The following is a 24,237-nucleotide window of genomic DNA, read 5'->3' on the forward strand; positions in this document are numbered from 1 at the left end:
AGTATAAGCAATAGAGAAAATGAAAGGAAAAATAAAATACGTAGGCAGTGAAGCAGTTTTTTTTGCATCAAAAAGAAAGGCCTGACTTTTATTTTCTTAGTTCTGTATTTTCTGACTATATTTCTAGATAAAGTTTCTATATATATAGATATGATACAATGTTAAGATTGTAAAAAAACAAACATGGCTCCCTTTTTGATCCTGACATCAAACAAGTGTTGCTAAAGTTAGAAAATAATTTTCATTAAAAAAAAAAAAACAAGATGAAAAGTTCTGACCGCTCACGGGACAATGCTAAAGGAAATATTTGTTAGCAGCTTGCTAGCATTAGAACAAGTTAAAACATTTTTTTGTATAGCAGCTAACTGCTAGTAAACAAACTACTAAGTAAACAAGTGAAATGACTTTTGGTTCCGAAAACATTTGTTCCAACAACAGAATGCTGGTGGAAAATAAATCAACTGGAAACTACTGTTTCAGAAGCAATCTGAACGCTACTTGCAGTGACAGATGGTTGGTTTTGTGGTTAAATTTGTCTTAAGGCATTATCACACTTATCATTTTGCAACATGTAATTGACAAATCAATTAAATATGAACGTGGTGGAAGAAGAGCCGGCCGGTGGAGTGATTTCATGCTATTCTCCGTAAGAGGACACCTTTTCACCAATCTGGTGTCCTACAAGTGCAATCAATGTAATGCAGTCTGGTGCTTCTTGGATCCACAGCAACTTAAATGGTTAAACTGTCTATGCTGGGTGGGTTGGAACAAAAACCCGTGCCCATAGCGGCCCTCTAGGACCGGTTTGCCCAACCCTGTATCGAGACACTCGAAAAAGGGGCTTTCAAAATTGTGGCAGCTCATATCATATCTCAAAGCGATTCAAATTAACAAGTGAGAAAAGGCCTTTAGTTTGTCCATCAGACAACAGACACACAAGTACAGCATTCCCATTCAAACCCACCAGTTAAATCCACAATTACAAAATTATTTGACTATGTATAAAAAAAGTCCAATCATATATAACAAGTTTGTATAATAAGTAATAGTTAAAATTCAAGCGAACCAAAACAGCAAAGCAAATGTGGCTGGATAGCATCACCATGCTACTGCAGCTAGTTGGCCAGTGTTCGGAAAGTGTTCACAAGGTTTCACGTTTGTCATTAGCATAATTGAGCGGCTGGTAGTATTCTTCAGAGTGCTTAAGACCGTAGAGACAAAAAAAATTCCAAAACGCTTTTTCTACAATGTCATCAAGGAGGTTAGGTGGGTTTGTAGAAAAAAAATCTATTTTGAGATCAGGTTGTCACATAAAAATGTGGAAAAAGTGAAGGACTTACTTTTCAGATGCACCGTAGTAGGTGCAGTACAGTACATGTATAGCTAGGGCAATCACCAGGTTACCATGGTGACAGAGAGGATGGTGTGGTTACTACTGTGATACAGGAAATGTGGTGGATCAGAGGTCGTCGTCCATACTGCTGGTCCTGCTGCTGCAGCGCGACGCCCCGCATGACAACATAGGGTCCGCGCCGCCCGCGGGTGACATTAGGCCTCCATCCTCCATCAGAATGTCTCCAAAGTCATCCAGCGCCGCGAGACCCGTGTCGTTCATCAGGTCTGAAGAGAAGACTTCGGCACCACCATTAAGTTCGTTTAGCTCCGCCAAGCCGATCGTGTCCAACGATGGCGCGACAGTGGCTGCGGTCGGCGGGGAGAGGAAGGCCCGCGAGTAGGTTGTGGCACCATCCATACAAGAATAAGTAACGCCATGGAGGCTTGCCTGTAGCTCCAACTCCTGAAATTAAAAAAACTTGTGAGCACGTGTTTGGTTGACCAACTGCAGCGTGTACCAGTAGGCATCAATGACCTGTATGCGCATCATCAAAGTTCTGTTGGTGTGCTCCAGTCTCTTGTGTCTTTCTTCCATGTCACGAGCTCGTTGTTGTTCCTTCTGAAGTCTTCGGATGTAATCCACTGAAGCCTTCAGAATGCTTCCTTTGTTCCACCTGGCATCCCTATCATTGCAAAGCTTTGTTAGCACACGTGACACAACAAGCAACGATCAATGAGATCTGCAGGCAAAGGTGTTCACTCACGGGTCAGGCGACTTGGGAACAAGTGCACCTAGTTCTTTGATGCGGTCATTGATGTTGAAGCGACGTCGCCTCTCGACTGGAAAACAAAAAAAATGCTCTTTAACAACCTGCTAAACAAAATTTAGGACTTTGTTTAATCTAAAACTCACTTTGGTTGTGATTGTCTTTCTTCTGCCGCTCCTTCATCAGTGTTTTGGTCTCCACATCTGCTGCAAAATCATTATCGTTATTATTATCATTATGGTTATGTATATGTTGTGTTTTGGATTACATTGGATTGGATAACTTATTCATCTCGTATTCGGGAAATTTCGTTGTCACAGTAGCAAGAGGGTGAGAATGCAGATATAGGAAAGGCATTTTAGACATAAATAGAAAGGTAATAAGTAAGTTAATAAATAAAATAAATACATGAATAAATATATAAATAAATAAGCGTGTTGCTGAAATATAAATATATATAAATAAATAAATATATATATATATATATTGACCTACTTATTACCTATCTATTTATGTCTAAAATGCCTTTCCTATTCCTGCATCCTCACCCTCTTGCCACTGGAACAACGAAATTTCCCGAATACGGGATGAATAAAGTTATCCAATCCAATCCAATACAGTGGTACCTCGTCATACGACCGTTCGTCATACGGAATGCTCGTCTTACGGGGGAAATTTCGATCGAATAATTCGCCCGTGATGCGGTCAAAGTTTCGTGATGCGACCAAGCCAGGTTGCCATGGCATTTTTTTTGGCATATCTTTCGTGTATAACAATATTTACGAGCACCGGATGAGCTATTCAGACCAGGAAACGCACAACGCGCATGCGCGGTGAAAAGAGGGCTTTCTGGGTAATGAAGTATACTCGTGCTCGCAAAAGTATCCCCGGTAGCAACTCTATCATAGGCGCCGTTCGATGGGACGCGAACACAGATGCTACAAGCTAAAAGGAGCCGCTAGCCAGCGCCCTGAAGCTCACATGAGCAGCGGGGCGATCGCTGATAAAAGACTCTGCTCGTTGGCTGCTCATAAGAACATCGGGGGCACTGGCTCGCAACAGCATCCCCGGTAGCAACTCTATCATAGTCGCCGTTCGAGGGGATGCAAACACAGATGCTACAAGCTAAAAGGAGCCGCTAGCCAGCGCCCCTGTAGCTCTCATGAGCAGCGGGGTGATCGCTGATAAGACTGCTTGCTGCTCGTTGGCAAGTGGTCGTGCGTTCTCCGATTGTGAGGACATTTGTGTGCATCATTTTCGGAATATTTTGAAGGGAATAGTACGACAGCAAACAGCCCATCGATAGCGAACGTGAGGGTGGAGTGTTTGTTCTGTTTACGAGTGCGTTGTGTGGAGGAAAAAAAAAAACGAAGCCCCTCTCCCCTCGGCGAAATCCGGCCAATTTTAGTTAGATTAAACACTTTATTTCTATTAAACCACTCGTTATTTATTACTTTGTCAATATATGGCGAATTATAAGAAATAAAACATTTTTTTTCAATCCAATATCCTGTTTCTGGTGTTTTTTTCAGAGAGTTGGAACGAATTAAATTGTTTCCCATTCATTTCAATGGGAAACTTTACCTCGAGTTACGAGTAACTTGTCATACGAGCTCAGTCCCGGAACGGATTAAGCTCGTATCTCGAGGTACCACTGTATACACATACATACACATTTAAATTGCAGCTCGATGAAAAGGCGAAAATGTTAAAAAAAAACAACACTGATGATTTCGAATGAATGTCACACACAGTAGTACGGTATTTTAGTGTTTTTTTGTCCTAAACTTTAAACTGTTTTCCGCAACAAATGTCTTCTCAGAATTAAGTTAGGTCTAATCCCTCCCCCAAGGTTTTTACATTACTACTTTGATAATTTTGTTGAAAAAGATTTGTTGGACATAAGAGGTTGAGGTTCACTCAACAGGAAGTAAGAAGTGATGACCATTTCAAATTCTTGCCTGCGGATGCAGTTTTGCTGACTCATCAAAGCAAAGAACTGCTTGCTTCACTCTTTCAAACTATTTGGCAAATTTTTGATAGCTGAAGCATCAAGTGGCTCATTCTCTTCAGTAACGTATATAAGATGTTTTATCAATAATTGGCAAGATAATTACTTGAATAAATTATATACAGAATAACTGAATCAAATAAAAAAAACATTATCTTGCCGTTAAAAGAAACCGTCCTCGTTAATGTTAATTTTTCTAATGAAGCTATCCATTGATTTTCTAATCTCTCCTCCTAGAAAACTCATCTGTGCAATTTATATTTCAGATGACATAAAGAACATCCTATTTGTTGTTAACCATGGAAACAGCAAAGGAGAGCAACTCACTGTTTGGCTCCCGCTTGACTGTGAGCAGATCAGCAGGGCAGCTGTTTCTAACGGCGACAGAAGGCGTGGTTTGTCCACCGCTCTCTCCATAGACGTCCACCATGTTCCCCGCTGCCCCTGGCAGCTGGAGAGACCAATCAGAACACAGAGGCCACCACAGTAAGTGAGTGGATTTAAAAAAGTCAACAAGAGACACAAGCCCTCAGTGGCAATTGTCAAATAATTCCAGAACCTAATAGCAAAAACAGTAAAAATAATGCGCACCAACACTACATTTTATCTTTCACGTTTTTTGCGTTTTCGTGGATTTTGCGGTGCACAGCGAACAACGGTGGATTACTACGAAAATATTTTTCACACTAATACCCTGTTTCGCCTTTGACATGATAGTACTTGAAACTGGAACTTTGGTCAGCCTAGTTCCCAAGTCATTAGCAGAAGAACATGGTGCGGTACTGGTTATGTCACCCAGTGGCGGGCCGTCAGGGCCTTCAAAGCCTTCTCTGCTGGCCTAAGAAATATATATATATAATCGGACATAGGCCCTGTCGTCATTATCACAACACAAAAGCCTACTTGTCATCACACGCAGAAACTGCGTGTGACGAAATTGATGGTGCTTCTCCATAAGCTACGTTTAATCGGCAAAAGACCTAAATAAGTGTAAGTTACGGACTTGTAATATCTGAATCATATATTATATTTTGTCCATCAATACTTATTAAATAATTCCAAATTGTTTGTTAGCTTCCTTTCATTGCTTTTCCCCCTGGTTGCACTGCTTCCAGATGTGTGTTTTCATATTGAAGCATTTAACCAATCACATTTCAGCCATTATTTGTTGCCAGGGTCAGAAATCTGCTTCAAGGCCTTCACAATTAGTTCTGCAGGCTCTGCTGCATTAAACAAGCGTCAATAAGACTCCAGAATTTGTATTTTATCAATAAATGCTGTTTTCGGCTGGATTTTACCCCATTTTCGGGCAATGTTTGCCGGTACGCCATTGACGTTCATCGCTGTCTTTTCCCGGGAAAATCACCCCCTGGCCCGGTTGTAATGTCTGAAAAGCTCCAGTATTTGTATTTAATCATTAAATGCTGCTAGGAAGTGGATTTTACCCCATTTTTGTGCATTGATTTATTGATTATTTTTATGTGTCACAGCTGTAGCTGCAGTAGAGGTTTTATAGCCATAAAATAGTTTTTGAGGGTTGGATTGATTCGTTGAAGGCGGTACGAGAAAACGCACGGACCACCACTGATGTCACCTAACGCCACTGTTTTGCAACAGTTGGGTGGAATCACGGAACGACCCGGCTCTAAGGTTTTTTTTTAAACAAGTGACAATTGAACAGGCATTCCAGAAATGCAAATAAGTACACACAATTTTAAAAATAAGGTTTTCTGAAGGTCCCACTCAAGTCAAGGTTTAATTTCCCAAGGCTAACACCATTCTGACACCAAACACCCTCAGTAATTATCAAATAAAGCAGATGTCAGTTTTTCTGACATGTACCTTCCTTACTAATGCATCAAAGTTGTGTTAAAAGCAAAATAAGAATTTGTCTCCTTAGTGCAAAGTTCAAGAATAACATTACCTGGGCTTTAAGTCTCCTCTTGTCATGTTCCTGCAGGAAAACTAAAATTCTCATTGCGTAGCACCAACACACGCACTCAACATGCAACTGTGCACTGTCCGTACACGCATACACACATGCACACAAGTTTGACTGATTTGGTCTGTTTCTCTTCAGTGACCGTTTATAAAAATAAAAAAAATCCTTTCAAAAGAAAGCTCTAATACTTCCCTAAGCACCCTTATAAGCCCACACATCCAAACATGCCCAGGAAGAGGAAGGAGTAAAATCTGTGTAAGCAGCAAAAGAGAAGAAAGGAGGCAAGAAAACGCTACCTCATCGATTTTTTTTGCTTCGCTTTCGTAACCTCTCTCTTACTCTATCTCTCACCACACACACACACACACACACACACACACACACACACACACACACACACACACACACACACACATATATCCAGAATATAGGAAGCAGGGAGTTACCGTGGTGGAGAGGTGATGTCTCGATTCAATCAGCGTCAAAAAGTCATCACCCAGGCTTGACTCCAGGCTGATTATGTCATCAATAACAGACTCCTCCAACTGAAAGACCCAATCAGAGAACATTTCATCCTTTGTTGTTCAAAAAATGAGTGTGGACTGTTGATTTAGAAGACTTGATAAAGTTGGAAATAAAAAACACAGGCATCTATTTTAGATTTAGGAAAGGCTGCTAAATACTACCAATTTGAATAAAGAGCACAAATTAGAGGACATATAACATAAGCAACATTTTAAATTCAGTAGCTATAACTGAAATCCGAACATAATGAACGGTTAGAGATAGAATGTAATAGAAATCGTTAGCATTGGTAAAGCATTTCAAATAAGTATAAGTCTTTATGGTATTACATTAAGATATTGAGGTAATTGCCCGCAAATAATAGTCTTTTTTTCAGATGGTTGTCAACTGCACATATGTATAAGAACAATCTTAACATACACAGTGGGTGAATTGCTAATGGTGAATTGCAAAAATGTGTGTGTATAGTTTTGGAACATTTTGAATACCGTATTTTTGGGACAATAAGGCGCACATTAAATTCTTTACATTACTCCAAAATTAACAGAGCACCTCATAATCCAGTGCACCATATGTAAGAATTCTGGTTGTACTTGATGACCTCAAAGTAATTTTATTGAAGCATAACCCTAATGACACAGATTAACTTGGCATTACCTCCAATTTAGGGCTACCAAGAGCACGCTGGTTGCTGGGGGAGGAGACCGACGATGTTCCGGAGGCGTTACAACTGGCGGGCCTGACTGCAGTGGAGAGGTACCTTCTGACCTGTTGCTTCTGCGCCTGTTGGATGTGGTACCTTGTGGGGTTTTCCAGGTGGGTCTGCACCTGAGGGGGAACAGCAGGGGAGAGAAATACACAATAACACATAGGCACATCATACATAGGTGGGAGCAGACGCCTGTTTTTAACACATTTCAAGTCACTGTGGCAAAATTCAAGTAGGTCCAAATGACTAACCACTAAATATATAGCAAATCAAGTCAAGTAATTGCTTGTGTTAAGGAAATCATAAAATCAGTTCATATGAACTTGCCCACTTCCAATATTATAGCCACTTTGCATTCAGTATCTGTACTTCTTAGCTGTAGTAACACGCTCAGAAGAACATGGCTGTTTTTTTTAAATCTTTTATACTGGCCCTTCTTGTCTAACACTTTGCTTTGTCATTTAAACGGAACGAAACTCCGCTAATGTGTATCTTATTACTGGTGAGCTAAACTGGGAATGAACATATCTTACCTGTCTGTCATCATCCTAGAATCAAATTGCAATATTTTTAATGTTTAAGATTCTTTCAGATGGATATCCCAAGTCAATGTCAAGTCGAGTGTTTCAAAGTTAGATAGCCAAGTAAAAGACCAAATATTCATTCTACAACCCGTGGCTCATACCTTCAACACCTCTACTGGCACCTGAGCAGGGGGAACGCTTGAGAGCGCGCTGACACAGACAGGGGACGACGATGAGGCGGCGGGCAGACGCAGAAGCTGCTGTGCTTCCTTATGCTCCTCCTCCAGGGCCTGCTGCCGCATCAGATCCTGACGCATCAGAACCCTGTAGAACAAAGTCGAGTCAGTTTCAGACATCAGCGGTTCTCTACTGGGCCATGAGATAGGCTATATACTTTTACCTGGAGGGCATAGCGACTGCCACTGTGGAAGACAACGATGATGAAGAAGAGGAAGTGTTCACTGAAGCACTGAAAAGACATCACAAAACTCAAATGTCCCTATTTTTTTTCACTAGTATGTGCCAAGTGATTACAGAGAGTAGGTTTAGGCCATTAAACAGGATTTGACCGATGATGACGGATGACTACAGTCGGCAGTTTGAAGGTAATTTGGTACAGAGGGCTTTTTTTTTTAAATCAAATCTTTTAGTGTAAAATGACTTGTTTGTGTAAATATCCTATTATAGGAAAACACATGGAAGAGACACAGGTGCAGATCTTAAAAGGTATTACCTGCTGTGAATGGGTTGACTCTTGATCTGGTAGAAGGTGTCACAGTCTGATGACACCAGGTTGTCCACCTCGATGTCAGCCACGATGCCAGACTCCACCCTGAGTGCCCAAACACAGCCAGCTATTGAGAAGTCTAATGAGGTTACTGTAATTATACTTTCTGACTAATTATGTCACTACCCTCTATCAAAACCAAATGCCAAAATTCACATTTTTGATATCAAATCGAATCAGGTTTCAGTCCAGTTCTAGAACAAAGCAAATCTTTTTCCAGATTACAGCCAGAAAGATACCAGCATATACAGGCAGAATCTGTAAGTGCGTAGGTTTGCTAATTGATCTTGTGTGACTCATAGCAGACGAAAGCAAAGAGGATAAAGAGTTCTCTGACCTTCATCCCCTTAATCATCATCGTAATACATTGGATGGAAAAAACAAAGTACAAACACTTTATAACAGAATATGCCTGTAAACACAGGTGGAAAAACCTGACATACTTCAAAGAAAATGAGCTGCCATCCAAAACACACTCATTTGCACCACAATTAACTCATTCATTTTCTGAACTGCTCGTCCCCACAAGGGTTGTGGGGGGTGCTCAAAGTCTTCACCATCGTAGGAATGAAAGAATTAAAATTTAAACTTGTGCATCCCCAAGAGTGTACTGCTTTAGTTAGGGTTGGGGAAATTATTAATGTCAATTTGGTTTATTTTTTTGACTTCACCTCCTCCACCTAAATTCCGTTTCTTCTTGGGAGGAGAGTGAAGGGTGTTACCTGAGAGCCTCCATAAAGGATTTATAGTATATAAATATGTAACGGTGACATCAACCATTTAACTACATTCAATTCCAATAGCATCACACAATTTAATTTCTTTTTTTTCATCATACAAAAAACTCCATCCGCAACTGATTTCAACTTAACTCAATCATAAATCAATTCAGAGTAACTAAGAAAAAAAAAGTTTCGAGATTCACACTTTTTCTCCAACACTTCGGCACACCAAAACATAGTATACACACCGCTTTTGGGCCATCTGAACCCGTTAAACACGAAATATTAAGAATAAAATACATCAATCAATACAACTTCCGGGTGCGCTCAATCCAGAGAAACAAATACTATCGGTGACTCACTGTAGCACGTTAAGACTTTCCGCCGAATCCAGGATAACAAAAACAGTCTGCGGCTCGAGCCCAGCCCGACACTGGCCTCCGCTCATTTCCCGGTCAGGAGTGACAGATGACATTTCTCCAGCGGAACCGAAAATATGTACTATACCGAGCTTCCAGGACGATCGAGATGAACACGGACAAAATTGCTTGATTTCCCAGCAGCCACCGCACCCACACTGACACAGACACGCACACGCATCTGCAGCTGCAAGCGTACACACAGAGCGCTCCTTTCTCGTTGCTTCAACTTAACCGTTCAGAAAACACAAACTATTAAGTGGTAGTGCTTTAGATATCAAATTCTTTTTGTGATTAATAAAAAAATAGCTGACAAATGTGACTTATTTGCAAGTTAAATATTTTAAAATCTGAACGCGATACGCAACCTGGATTTCTAGTTAATGCAGTTCTATGCTAAAGAGGGTGGGCCTAAATGAAGGCTGATCGCCTTTCAACCAATGGCAACGCAGTTTTGAATTCTACCAGCCAATCAGTTTGTTCTCATCTGGTTAGATTCTTTGGACCGGCGGCCATCTTGTTTGTTTTTGTCTCGCAATGGGGAGACAGTGGGCGTTTCGGGGAAAATCCGAGGTGACGTCATATTTATTGGTTGACCTAGAATGGACAGTTGAACTGACCAAAAAACAAGAAAAAATAAACGGTTTACCTGACTAATCAGCAAACCGTGCAGAGTTCAGGGATATCTTTTTCACATGTTTTAATCGTTGTATTTATTTATTTATTTTAAAGACAAGACAGTAGTCATTCAAACCTCTGTTACTGCTTTATTTTGTCTTTAACACGTGATTTCATTCACAAGGCAAGGTGACACAAAATGTTTAAGGAAGGCAGTGGCCGGCCACTAAACCATCACTCTCATCTCATCAATTGTCAATAATCTCAACTGTTGTAATTGCCACCGCAACCAAGCAGCACTGAAATTTGGCACCCACCATAGCAAAAACACACCACAAAGTGTGGCTATCAGCGGTTTACACCGAAGAGAATGTTCAGAGGGCTGGCCGTAGCTTTGGCAACACAAGGCTCCCAAATATTCACGGATTACTACAAGATTTTTTTGAACCAGACTATACCACCAAATCCATTAACGAGACTTTAATCTGATTGAAGATGTTTTGGTCTCCATGGTTACAGCAGCCATTTATAGTCCACAATACTGTACGTGTGAACTGTAAAAATAGAAACACTCACCAGAGGCAAAAAGATCAACAACGATAACATTATTACAATAGAACACTGCATTTGGCACAAGTTCACTCAGAACTCACAGCGCCACCTTGTGACCACGTGTAAACATCAGCACCGCTCATCTCCCATCACTTGGAATGAGTCACATGACTGGAAGGATCCCAGCCTGACTTGTCCACTGGATCGCAAAAGGGAAAGAATTGTTACCATCCAACAATATAGACATAATCTAGCATTCAGCACCTTGTTGACTAAAGCACAACGACACCAAGTCAGAAGCTTCAGAGTACATAAAAAAAATAACTGTAAGGCCATTTCCTTCTAACATCACTGAGGGAAGAGCAGCACCACACCATGAAACCAACACACAAAAATTGTGTAGTGAAAGCCAGGGTGAAAACAAAACAAACGGAAAAAGCCGTTCTCGCATACGCAGTGACCTAATAAACAAACGATATCAAAGTTACAGGAAAAAAATGGCCTCGTTTAGCACAGAGCAGCTGCTTCCTTTGAGGAAGCTGCTCTGTTGCTAACCTAGGATTATCCCAATCCAACATGCTAAAAACATGCTGAAAGCAAAGTGTGAAAATGTGAAAAAAATACTTTTACACAAACACGTTGATCTTAAAAAAATAAAATAAAAACATGTAAATGAGAAGCGCCTAGATTTGCCAAAAGAACAAGTACCCAATGAACTTAGCTAGTCGTTATGATAGGTTTAGCCTGAAAAAAAAAACCAACTGTCGTGAAGGGTAAATTGGAAACAAGATAAAAAAAAAACACAATCATCTTAACCCATTGGCTGTCATTGACAACAACAGCTTGAATTGGGAAAGGGTTATCAGTTTCATATTTAAGATTTATAAAATGTCTATCGACATCAATTGAAGCCATTGAGTTAATTAACAAACAGTGTCCACGTTCCACAATAAGATTAGCCTACTTTAGCTAGTTTTCCCTAAGGAAACTAGTCAGTTGTTACGCTAGGCTTGGTGCAAAGGTCTTCTTCCCTCCTGCTGACACTCACGCGACTGCAGGTGAATAAATAATATTTACAAAAGTTGCATGTTTGGTATCAAGTAAACAATCACACCCACGGTCAAACGCGCACACACACATACTTAGCATACACACAATATCAAACAGCGAGTCATAATAATGACAAGAAGGGGAAGAAGAGGATGACTGTCAGAAGACCAGAAGAGGAAGAAAAGATCACTGTCTAAATGTCGAACGGTTTTGACTCGTTTCTTTTCTGCATCTCCTCCATCTTTTGTTAGTCTGTTGTTTTGTTCCCCTTTAAAAATGAAATCTCTAACACAAAATGGAATGAAATAACAAAGGCTAAAATCCAGAAATTAAAATGAAGTATGGCCACTAAGAGTCATAGTTGCTTCCAAGTGTGTCCCATCCGGCCAAACCCCGACCACATTGACATTGCACTTTTGTTTTGACAGCCTTTTTGCAGGCCAATATGGGGAATGATGTCATCAAAACAAGACGGCGCCATCAGGAGGATTGTGCTTTCGGACAGCATGTGCGTCACAGCTGTAGAGGCTCAAGGGTAATGTCCCAATTTAGTGTCCATGCAAGTTAAATAAATTCCAATGATCTGCCCACCCCCCGGCGTCACTCCTCATCCGGTCAAATCACGTGTTGTCGCCCTCTGCCCCGTCCAGCTCCTCACCCTCCTCTTCCTCCACGCTTTCCACGATTGGGAGGGGAAACCCAGGCTCCTCCCCCTTGCCAGCCCTGGACAAGACATCCATCCATCGGCGCTGGAGATCTTCGCCTTCTGCGCTGAAGTAAAGCGTCAGATGACTCTGGGAAATCTTAAAGGTGTGCCGACGCTCCAGGCGGTCACATGACTCCGGTAGTGAAACTTCGAAGCCAATCAGAGGAACGCTACGCTGCGCCTTCACGTCCTGAAAACACCCGGAATTCTGGGTAATTGTGTGCGAGGGAAAAAATGTGCCATTTCCTAAATGATCAAGTGTATTATGAAATTTAAGACGTGAAACCCAATGCGATTCGTGAATATCCTGTGTGTCCTCATGTTGTGTTCAGGGCCCACCTGAGGAGCACCGTAGATGTAGAGCACCAGGGGTTCATTTTCGGGGATGACAAACCAGGCCTTCTGCCATCCCCGACCGCCTCCTTTTTCCATGTGATGCAAGAAGCTGCACATGACACTGTTCTCAGCTGCCAGCGAGGCTTGTTTCTATGGTGACAACCAGAAGTAGGAGTAAACCACATACTGTAAATCACAAGAAAAGTCTCAAGTGTGAACTTGTTGCTGAACACGTTTTATCCCAAGTTACTTTGTAAAAATCAAGTCTGATCAAGCCCATACAACCACATCCCGAACCGTGACATCCTTCTCACCTCCAGGATGGAGCGCCTTCTTTGGTTGTTGGCAGTCAACATGGAGGGCGGAGGGGACACACCCACCAGCATGGCATAGCAGTCGATGCACACGCGGTTGGTGCGGTTGTTGTCGTATGAGAGGCGGGCACGGAACTCTGAGCATTTCCCACAAACCACCTGGAGGTGAGACACCAAAGCGTTGAAGGACTATGGAAGGGTATCTTGGCGACGGAGCGAGCGAGCTTTTATTGGACGCACGTGACCGCAGGCCTTGCAGTGGTGGCGTCTCCTGGTGAGGGCGTTGAATGCTTCCTGGCACTTCATGCAGAGCGTCACTTCCTTTTCGCGGATGGGGGTCGGTGCACGCTTGCCCAGCTCGGCACAGCTCTAACGGACAGGACGGAAAGAGGTTATTCATTAAGATTCATTTTCCCAATAAAAAAAAAATCCGGTCAATTGTGCTAAAAGTGGACAACAGCTTTGTGCGCTGCAAAAGCAGCAATTTATCCATCGGAAACATTTGAGCAGAGATAAATACGTGCAGCCAAACCAAAAAGTATTTGCAAAGATTGCATTGCATCCACACATTGTTTGTGGAGCTTGACTTTTACCACACTTTCTCACGTGCGCGTGAATTACCGGAGAGTGGGGGGGTGTGGACTCGTCATCTCGTAGCGAACAAGTCAGGTGACGGAATGTCTCCAAGGTGTGCTCGTGTCTCTGGATTGTGGCTTGAATAGCCTGCAAGATGCACACAAACTCATGTCATTTTACCAGTTGACATGGTCAGTAATGTTTGGTTTGATTTCCTATCTGTCAGTCTGCTTCATCTCTACCTGGATCCAGTCTTTCTTCTCGTCTTCTGTCCTGCACAGACATGGTCAGGAAAAGTTTGAAAAGGTTCCGTGGTTTAGTATGCTCTTCTTTAGCATTACCTGGCCTGCAGCTCAATTGACCGTTGTTTGCCTGACACCAGGAAAGTCCTTGGAACTGCTACACTGCTCGTCTCCTTCAACTGTACATAAAAAAAAACCACACTCACATGCAGCATTTGTAATCCTGATGTCCCGGTATCAGCGATTTCTACTAAGTACTGAACATTTGCTAACCTGATACTAGCCCAGGTAATAAACTCACCTCCATGCCATCCACATTGATTCGAGCACGAACCCCGTACTTCTGACCAATAAGACGCAGCTTGGGAACGCAATAAAGAAGCCTGTCGTTGAACTGGGGGAACATGGAGAAAATGTTACCATCAGTTTTCAAAATGATGGGTCGACGGCCTTTTTCTCAGAAAGCCATCATGACTGGAACCCTTGTTTTTAATTTAGGATTTTTAATAAGAAATGAGCCTGGTGGGAGGTGTTCACTGAGTTAATGCTCTTGAACTTTGCTAAACACATTGTGCCAATTTGAATATTGTAACAGCAGTCAATTGCTGGCAAAGTGTTAATGACATTATGATGAAATCTCCCACAGGCACAAAGCTAAGGTAATGAGAAATAATTGGCTTAGTCTGTCTGTTTGAGATTTTTAGGTCTCTTGAAGCTGGGATGCATTTTTGGAAAACATGACATGACATAAATTATTCAGGCTAGGGATACCCCAGTTTTAGAACTACAGGTCCACCAGTTCATGTCAACAGAGAAGACAGAGCAGCCCGTACCAGGATCAGGTATCGATCTTGCGTTGTGCCGTTCTTGTTGGATAATTTGAGTATGTGTCCTTCTTTGATGAGCTCATTTGTCGGGTTCACGATGTCTTCTTCGCCGCCCAGGAGCTCGTAGACCTTCAGCAGCTTCCGCATTCGCTCCTACAACGAACAAACACGCACACAAAAAACGTTTGCTCAAATTCCTCGGATATGATTTCAGAACCAGTTATAAAAGTCCTTACCATTTTCCTAATGGCAGCATTGGAATGTTCTGCTGCTGTTGCAATGAGCTCCAAAGACTCTGCAGAGACAAAGTTTGGTCACATGATATCAAATCGCACGTTAAAATGTCAATCCTTTCAATCTTTTAGAGCCTTTTCATGGCTGAAAGACAAATAGCAAGGTAACAAATTGTCAAGCCATTGTATACCAGATGCTAGCATTTTTCAGTAATGTAAATATTAGCAAGATGATCAAATGTCAAATGTGCTCTGACCGTCTACAATTACAGCGACACATTTAAACAGGTGATGTGCGTACTCTGAGCATCGTTGAAGTCGGGTGCATCCTCGGGGAGGCGGTGTAGATAATCTTTAAGCAGGAGCTCATATCGAGGAATCCTTTGGACCGGCTCCAACATGTGATGTTGCAGTGTCAGGTTAGCGCAGCGCTCATCCCTCTGACACACACATTCATGCAGTATTGACTAATTATAATTGGGATTTGCAAAAAGTGATTGGTTTCCTGAAATTATTGTACAGGACACAATAGCTGTGCAGCATGAAGGCCATTACTTAATGAAGTCCATCAAATTTTATAAATGAGGTGTACAATATGTGTATAAATGTTAATAGTGGTGATGGGCAAAGTTACCTGGATCTCATGTATGATGCACTTGAACACAGCTGATCTCTCCATCCACGTGTTTACAAGCTCCATGGCGTGGTCAAAATTCTTCACGTACTCGCCGTACATCTTCAGGAAGGGTGCCAGTTTCTGCAGGATGTCTCCGATACGAGGGTTTGAGTCCCTACAAATTTGATCAAAAGTATACTAATCGGTTTATTCAATTTATGAGGTTGCCTCTGCACTCGTCACCACAGCACACCGGTTTGTGTATACTACACAAAACTCTCAAGTAGACTGGGGTCGACTCACCACTCCTCCATGCGCTTCTGCAGAGCCGGGAGTAGAAACTGCTGGTGAAAGCAGTGGATGGAGCAGATGTTGGAGAAGATTCCGTGAATTACGTCACATGGGAAAGAAGAGCGGGATCGTGCTTCCTCCAAGAGCCGAGCAGAGAAAACCTGAAGGGAAAAGCAGTTCATCAACTCGTATCTACACCCTGAGTTAGGTGTGTTTCATAACAGTTTACCTGGTCCAGGAGATGAAGTTTGGACACATAAGAGATTTCAGTGTGAAGGAGCTCGTTTGCAATGTTGAACACCCTCTGCTGGACGGACAACTGAAAGGCACACGATGCGTGTAACAGGAAGCGGGACAGTAAATACAGTATACGGATGATCGACAGTTATCAGCCTCAACAAAAACGCTTAAAAGGGCAATTGTGGGCAAGCAGTTTGAGGAGTCTGTACTGTTACATGAAATTGAGTGTCAACAGTAATGACAACAAGCCTTAAGAGTTTGTTTCACCTATCTGTGGTTGCCATAGTAACCCACAGTCCAAATCAGAGTGATCACCAGGTAGCTTTCTGTCCTACCTCAGTCAAGTCTTGTCTGGGGGCTGGAAGTACCAAGGTGAGCTCAGTCTCCTCCTCCTCCTCCTCTAGGTCGCTGTCCACATCCTCCGAGAAGTCCCTTCTTCTGGCCACGCACCTGGCCTCGCCCTCCTCGCCCTCGCCGGCGTATGAAGAGGAGCTGGAGAGTCGGGGGAGGCCACAAGAGTAAACGCCACTACTGCCGTCGTCCACGCCCACAAAGCAGAGTTCCTCGCTGTGTGACGGCGAGCTGATGCTGTCAATGCCGCTGTCGCGATTGGCCAGCTTGCCATCAGTCTGCGACGAGGGGAGGGACAAACGCTCGGGTGGTAGATCTGATTGATCTGGTGGCAGATCCGGTGGCAGATCTGGTTGTTCGGGTAGATGATCTGGTTGCTCGGGCAGCAGATTGGACTGCTTGGACGGCAGAGCCGATTCCTCGGGCGGCAGAATCGATTGCTCAGGCGACAGCTCCGATTGCTCGGGCGGCAGATCTGATTGATTGGGCGGCAGACGTTCGCTCATCTCCACAGCCACCTTTGCTTCCAGCTGAACGTCGCCATGACTTTTGAGCTCGGGAGGACCCTCTTGCTCGGGGAGGGCGGAGACTGACGCTGGTGATGAAGGTTGAGATAAAGGGGTGTCAAGGAGGCGGGGACACATGGCGACCCCGGTGATGTCAGGAACCATAATGATCTGCTCGCTGCAAGACATCGAATCACATGATAAATGTCAAACAACGACCCTCTGACAATACTTGATAATATGCTGATAAACTTGTAACAATAAACTTGACAACAACTCAACCACACTAACAAACATGATAACAACAATACATAATGTATTACTATCAATAACCATGATAGTGTTAGTATCTACTATCTAACTCTCAATGTACGTACCACACTTTAAATAAAAAAGAAATATGACCGCATATTTATAAGTATAAGGTATCAATAGGTATGATAATGGAACAATGAACATACGGTATCATGAATGCTGGAACGTGAAACAGGAAACATGTCCACAATATTTGTATCTATATAAACAGGTTGATTAACAAATACGGTTGCAAATGTAGCAATGCAATGTCAGTAAATGTAATATCTAAGAGATAAAAAAAGCACGAGAATAATAAAACAAATTTGAAACTGACAAAATTAATAAACTATATAGTATAACAATGTAAAACAATATGCAACATGGCGGCTTGTCGGATGACATCACTGCTTTGAATCTTGTCAGAAAGCATGATGGTGACATCACCATAATAGTGATCATCACATGACCTTGACAGTGAGACCACTGCAATGGTGCCATCTCCATGATATTGACCATGATGGTAACTGTTGTGGTAAAATTCAATAGATTTTGACTTTACTGTGACATTGACATCCCAATCTTTGGCGATTCGCAATTCCTTTAACATTCATATTCCAGCAAACACTAATGACTCATGTTGTCATCCAGGAAACATTTTTTTCCAGGCATGTAAAGTAACCTGCTTATTTCAGCAAGACAATGCCAAGCCACATTTTGCACCAGTTATTAAAGCATAACAGTGTGACTGGTAGATTGCTTGCAAGCCTGTCTCCCATTGAAAACATGTGGCGCATTACACGGTGCAAAATGTGGAAAATGAAATAATAAATTTGTGTTTTTTTTAAGTATACTTTAGTATAAAATTTAAAATGTTATGGAAATTGTTGTATACTATTTTTAACGGGCAATTCTATTAGAGTAGTGTACTAGACCCCCAAGAAAAATTGGAACATTACTGAACATCACCATGACAATAGCCTCCTTTTAATGGTGGCCATAATGGTACCATCCCATGATAATAACTACAATGGTGAAATTCACTATCGTTTCATTGACCATGACTGAAACACTCTTATAATGGTAATAATTTAAATATCGAAGTAATCATGATGTAGACAAAAATGTGATGGTGACACCCCATGACGTGTTTCTCACCGCTCAAACTTCTCGATAAGTGACAGAACACAGGTGGGTGAGGCATGGTCCTCGGTGCGGGGGGGCTTGCAAGGTGGAGGAGGGGGCAGCGGCTTTTCTGGTGCACGGGGCCTGGCCCTTAACACGCCTGCCTGATGTTGCAAGTGGGATGGCTTGGGTGGGACTGCAGAGAGGGGGAGTCAAGGTCATTCATTGAGGTCATAAACGTGCAGTTATTGCTGTTGACAGCAGGTGGCTCTCACCTTGAGGCTTTGGTCCAGGCAAAGGGGGCCGGCTCTTACTGAGCTGCGGTGGTCCGGTGTCATTGACCTCCTCCTCCTCCTCCTCCTGAAGCAAAGGGGGACTCGAGGAGGAGGAGGAGGAGGTGGCCTGCTGAGGACCACAGGAGTTCTCGAGAGCGAGACTCTTTGCCACCAAGCTAGGACTCAAGGTGGACGGGGAACCTGGAAGAAATGAGTCAAAATGTAATTTCACTGCTTGTAATTGGTTAACAATGGGATAATTAGCTTCCTAGAAACATATCAAATCAATTCAGCATAGAGGACATTTTAGCTGAGCCAACTACAGGTTTAGCTGTTCCACATCAGGTGTGAGTTCTAGTAGATCATTGAGGTTCTGGTAAGTCACTACAAACTGTTCATAGTGGGAACTCTGAAGGTTCAAGAAAAGGGTCAAAACCTTTTCTGTAAATGACAGCTATCATACATCTTCTTGGGTACTGATTAATGCCACCATGCATACTACAGTGTTGTTATTAATAATTAATGACAAACGAATTTCTATGAAAGGACATTCATCATTGATCATGCTTTATGTAACCTTTTTATATAGTACAGGAAACGTGAATGCCAAGACATAACAAAACTTATAACATTTATTTTTTTCTACCATTATTTTCAGTTATAAAATAACAATGAAAGGTTAGCAAAGTATAGAATTGTGGCACATTTTTCCTGTCCTGGCAACCGCTGTCTGAATTTTTAACCTAAATTCTCAATTAAAAAAATACATTCCAAGATCTATTATTCCATAAATAAAATTCCAATAATGATCAGAAGGGTTCCCAAGGCCCACTACAAGTTTGTGAGCGTGATCATGATGCTTCTATGATATTATAGGTCCAGACGTTGTGCAGCAGCTTATTGAGGCGATGGTGAACCATGTCACCAGTTTCTGATTTCGGATGACATTGTTGCTACCATTGTAGAGGTCATTGACGGTTTTAACGTGACTGAGGCCGGCTCGAACGTGCACAAACAGGACCCTGCCAAAGAGGGGGTGTGTCTCCAATGCAAGATGAACATGTCCCATGTCTCGCCTCCACCATCTATCGAAGGATGAATAAAATCTTGCACGTACGCGCGCGCTCACGCACACACGCCAACCAACTGCAGTATGGCGACGGAATCGATCCGTGGCAGGCGCGTGCACGCGACGACCAACGGCACATCTGCTGGCATCAGACGCAGTGATGTGCACGCGCGCCACACTAGCCTACATTCACTGCGGCGAGATGTCGGTCAGCGCGTGCGCGTGCAGATGCCATTTTTTCACCCCCTGCGCCTGATGTGACAGTCGACATGCACGCTCGCGCCAATGCAGCGCAGTGTCCGTGTGTCTGTGTGTGTCTATGTGTGTGTATGCGTGTGTATGTGTGTGCGCGCGCGCTCACCTCTGCCAAGGCTGCTTCTGTCCATGTACATCGCACAACACAGCACTAGGCCGCTCATGAACAACGATGTTGACGATGGCAGACCGCGGCTCACCCGGTCCGCATACACGAAGTAGAAGAAGAAATTAAAAAAAGAAGAGGATAAAAAGATGAAAAATGAGGAAAAGGAGAAGACGGAGAACCCGGCTCCTCGATTGGGTCGCGCGCGCGCAAACCGCAGAGAGAGAGAGAGAGCGAGAGAGAGAGAGAGGGGGGGGGGGGGGGGGTGGAGTGTGACAGAGAGAGAGAGAGAGAGAGAGAGAGCGAGAGAGCGAGAGAGAGAGAGAGAGAGAGAGAGAGAGGGAGAGAGAGAGAGAGAGAGAGGAGAGAGAGAGAGAGAGAAACACTAGTGCTTCAATTTGAGATGTAGGTTAGAAGCGCTTGATTTAATCCATAGATTGACAAGAGGCGGGCGGTGCAATAGCAAGAAAGCCTGACAGACCTGTGGAGGGGGTGGGTGTGTCTGTTCCTGCTTCCCCTCTCCCCTTATTTTTGGTTTCCTTGACAACGAAATTAAATTCAACGGGTTTGCTGACAGCCGAATCATGTGACCTCAGCCATGCCAGAACATTAGGGAGAGTTCTGAGTGAAGCAAATGACCATAGATTGAGAATTGCAATGGATGCAAGAGAGGACTGAAGTTCGGAACTTCCAAACGCGACTGACTGTAACCTTGACAACAAGAGATCCAAAGAGGGTGGGAAGTAATGGTGCACATATTTTTGTGCGTGGTAAAATTTGTCTCTTACCTACCGCATGTATTTTCGTTGTGACAAATATTATTCGATTTAAGAGGGTTTAACCTAACAAAATCTTCTGCGGAACGTTGGAGTGGTCATCTAAGGGACCGAATACAAAAAGAGAAAATCTGAACCGAGGAATATGTAACAGAAAGACTCACATCAGACAGGCTCTTACTAGCTGCATGTGTCCAAACTGGGTCCTTGTCAAATCCACCAATAAACAAAGAGCTACAACCGCCAAGCCTAAAGACAGAAACTGAAGATGGAACGTAAGCGGTCTCATACATAGCAGTTTTTTTCCGGCAAGAATTCTTTTTTTCTAAAAATAACACACTATTTGATTTCCAAAGTGGGAACCCCCTCAGACACAAGTTGATTCACCTCTGGGACAAAATACTCGGCTTTCTATACTGAAGAGATTAGATAGCTACTTCAAGGCCGCAAAGCATCCTTTAAAGAAAAAGACATCCAAATTTTGAATAGAGAGGACTGCTGGTTTTATAGAGATACCCTCTCTATGAGAAACTAAAAAAGCCATCTCGGAGAAAAAAAATCAGAAAATGTGTGCGAGTAGCGCTCTTGCTATCCCTGAACAGGAAGTGTGACTCTAATGACCAAAACAAGTGAAAGACCGATTGGTATGCAGGGTGGTCTTTTGAGCAACAAAATCAGCAACAGTATGGTTGTCAATCATCAGGGAACAATCCCACTGAGGCATAACTGGAGGAAATCCAGAACGTAAAAGTACCTAAGGAAATCTTATCTATTAACAAATAAAAAACATCTTGAACAATTAAGAAGAGCCCAGTTCCCTTTATTCAAACTTTGCAGATTACCTTGACCGGGAGGAAATTGTGATAAAAATGTTCATATGGGTATAATTTTTATGTACTGTTAAGATTATCCACAAAAGATTCCTAAGGTGATTATGTCAACTACCAATGTATGAACCTATCTATTAAGAAGGTTGAGATGTTCTCCAGAAGATATTAGAGGTGATTGAAGCTCAGTTATTAACCTGACTGCGAGTAAGAATTTTGCAAAAGTTTTCACTTTCAAACTTGCCATTAGAATATAAACAGCGTTAATTTTTTTTTTTTTTACGATGTTCTATAGGTTTTATGGGTCTCCAAGATTTCTGTGGTGATCAAAGTACTTGGATTCCTCTACTAGACTGTGAACATCAACAAGTCCAGCTGTTCTTCAGAGTTTGTTCAGCAATGTGTCCTCAAAGAAATCCAATAGGTTCTTGATTGCCCACTAAAAGTACCAAAAGGGTCCGTCATATTCAGTAAACCTATGACTGTATAATCAAGCAAATGTTTATAAAGCGTATCAACATCTCTGTAGCGGTGATGAAAATAAACATATCCCAGATGTTCACTGTCACACACTTCAATAACACCCTCACACCAATACACACAGTAGCAAACATGCAGCAGGAAGTGATAAAGAGAAGAGAGTCATTAAATCAACACTGGCCCTTCCTGGCCCCCCAAGTTCATATTTGAAAAAACAAGCGCAGCGAAACATGGCCACAACATCTGACGAAAAACAAAAACACCCTGCCATCTTCGTCATCTGCTGGCTTGAACTTTGACCTCACATCCCAACCCACGGATACACAAGTACAAACGCACATCCAATAATTTAGTGTGTGTGTGTGTGTGTGTGTGTGTGTGTGTGTGTGTGTGTTTGTGTCTCTCTCTAGGTCACTGGGTCACTCACTCACTGCCATTTTTGTGTGTGAATATCTGCTTGTGCCCAGCAGCTGAATCTATTTTTAGCTCTCATGTGTGCCCCACTGCATGTTGGGAATTAGAGGAAGTTAAGATAAGTGGATTGGGGGACGGAGAGGGAAGAGTTGGGGGACTGTAGCATCACTGTGACATCAAAACCCCAGAAACTGACTCTAACTCAATGCATTATAAGGCAGATGTGCCAACAATTTCACCCCCAAAATCATCATTTTGTAATTAACAATTCTACACTTACTTTTGAAGTACTTTACTCTTTGGATTAACAAATTACCCGGTTCTTCAAAAAATCCAACCTGGACCTGAATCACATACCCGGGCGTGCGTTGGACGGTTATTCCAGTTACTCACCTGTCATACCAGCAGCGCTGTTGCTGAGGTGGTAAGAGAACCTCATGGTGCTGAAGTGACTTGAGAAAGACGAAGGAGGAAGAGGAGGAGGGGAGGGAGAGGGAGAGGAATGAGGGGGGAGGCCGACTAGGGCGCTACTAGTCCGGTTCATGGGTTCAAGGCTCAATGCTGGGTCGGGAGCGTCCTGCCGCTTCTCCCTCCCTCTTGGTCCTCTCGCTCACTTGCATCTTCTCCTGGCATCCACCTCTTCCACATGCTCGCCGCCACGCCACCAAAGTGCAGACTCAGCAGCGTTCTGTCGACTCAGCAAGGCTCTGCTTTCATTCTTTCATTGCTCACACACACTATGAATATACACTCACACACACAGACATACTCGCGTCCTGATGGACATGGGTGTCCCGGCGGGTCCAGTCCTAACCTTTTGTGTGAAAATGGGAGCTGAAGTGAAGTTGAACGTTGCAGCTCCGCCTCTGTCTGGACATCTGATCCTTGACGCGGCCTCCCCCCACCTCCCAGCTTCCAAAGTCTTCTGTGGTCTGGATTTCATTTTCCCTCCTTTCTCACTTCCTGAAACTTGAAGCATAGGAAAACTGAAGGGAAAATTCCTGGAGTTTTTTTTCTTCCTGGTCGCTATCCATCAGAAGCAGTCTGTACTGGAAGGTCACATTAGGGTTTGACGGTTGGATGGACCACCAGGGTTTAAGCATATGCTTTTCATTTTCCCTCTCAAATTATTGACAGTAATTATGAGTATGTCTATCCATCTATCTTTGCATCTGTCTGTCTGTCCGTCTGTTTGTTGGTAATCGTGGGGTGGGGGGAGGGGGTTAATCACTGATTTTCTTTCTTTTTGCTGCTTCTGTGCAACAATTCGGGGTCTCCGTGAGAGGATACGCGGTACAGAAAATGAATGAATGAATGAATGTTGCTTTTGTGCAAGATAGGATGACAGTCAAGGCCTTACTCAGAACAACATTGGCCACTAGGCAGCAGCATCGTTCCAGATAAAACACGTAAAACG

General features: G+C 42.9%; 2 protein-coding genes across 3 annotated transcripts; both read right to left on the reverse strand.

The window, feature by feature from the left end:
- Nucleotides 1-887: 887 nt before the first annotated feature.
- On the reverse strand, nucleotides 888-10,125 carry tfe3a (transcription factor binding to IGHM enhancer 3a). 2 transcript variants are annotated; one of them, XM_077607589.1, is made up of 11 exons: nucleotides 9,685-10,125; nucleotides 8,547-8,645; nucleotides 8,214-8,282; nucleotides 7,975-8,137; nucleotides 7,238-7,408; nucleotides 6,502-6,600; nucleotides 4,441-4,564; nucleotides 2,249-2,305; nucleotides 2,100-2,175; nucleotides 1,871-2,018; nucleotides 888-1,798 (listed from the first exon to the last, which is right to left on the reverse strand). In XM_077607589.1, the coding sequence occupies exons 1-11, from the start codon at nucleotides 9,795-9,797 to the stop codon at nucleotides 1,460-1,462; spliced, it is 1,458 nt and encodes a 485-aa protein (XP_077463715.1). In that variant the 5' UTR covers nucleotides 9,798-10,125; the 3' UTR covers nucleotides 888-1,459. The 2 variants fall into 2 exon arrangements, with proteins under 2 accessions (XP_077463715.1, XP_077463709.1); XM_077607583.1 differs by having other exon boundaries at nucleotides 2,249-2,308; nucleotides 7,975-8,282.
- A 367-nt stretch (nucleotides 10,126-10,492) lies between these two features.
- fgd1 (FYVE, RhoGEF and PH domain containing 1) lies at nucleotides 10,493-20,528 on the reverse strand. Its single transcript, XM_077608859.1, has 18 exons — nucleotides 20,324-20,528; nucleotides 18,894-19,094; nucleotides 18,652-18,814; nucleotides 16,678-17,377; nucleotides 16,332-16,421; nucleotides 16,115-16,263; nucleotides 15,830-15,986; nucleotides 15,497-15,635; nucleotides 15,199-15,257; nucleotides 14,969-15,115; nucleotides 14,437-14,529; nucleotides 14,235-14,314; nucleotides 14,136-14,166; nucleotides 13,939-14,040; nucleotides 13,558-13,686; nucleotides 13,318-13,476; nucleotides 13,007-13,153; nucleotides 10,493-12,857 (listed from the first exon to the last, which is right to left on the reverse strand). The coding sequence occupies exons 1-18, from the start codon at nucleotides 20,379-20,381 to the stop codon at nucleotides 12,582-12,584; spliced, it is 2,880 nt and encodes a 959-aa protein (XP_077464985.1). The 5' UTR covers nucleotides 20,382-20,528; the 3' UTR covers nucleotides 10,493-12,581.
- Between the last annotated feature and the right edge of the window lie 3,709 nt (nucleotides 20,529-24,237).

This window comes from Stigmatopora argus, chromosome 1 (assembly GCF_051989625.1).
Source record: "Stigmatopora argus isolate UIUO_Sarg chromosome 1, RoL_Sarg_1.0, whole genome shotgun sequence".
NCBI lineage: Eukaryota > Metazoa > Chordata > Actinopteri > Syngnathiformes > Syngnathidae > Stigmatopora > Stigmatopora argus.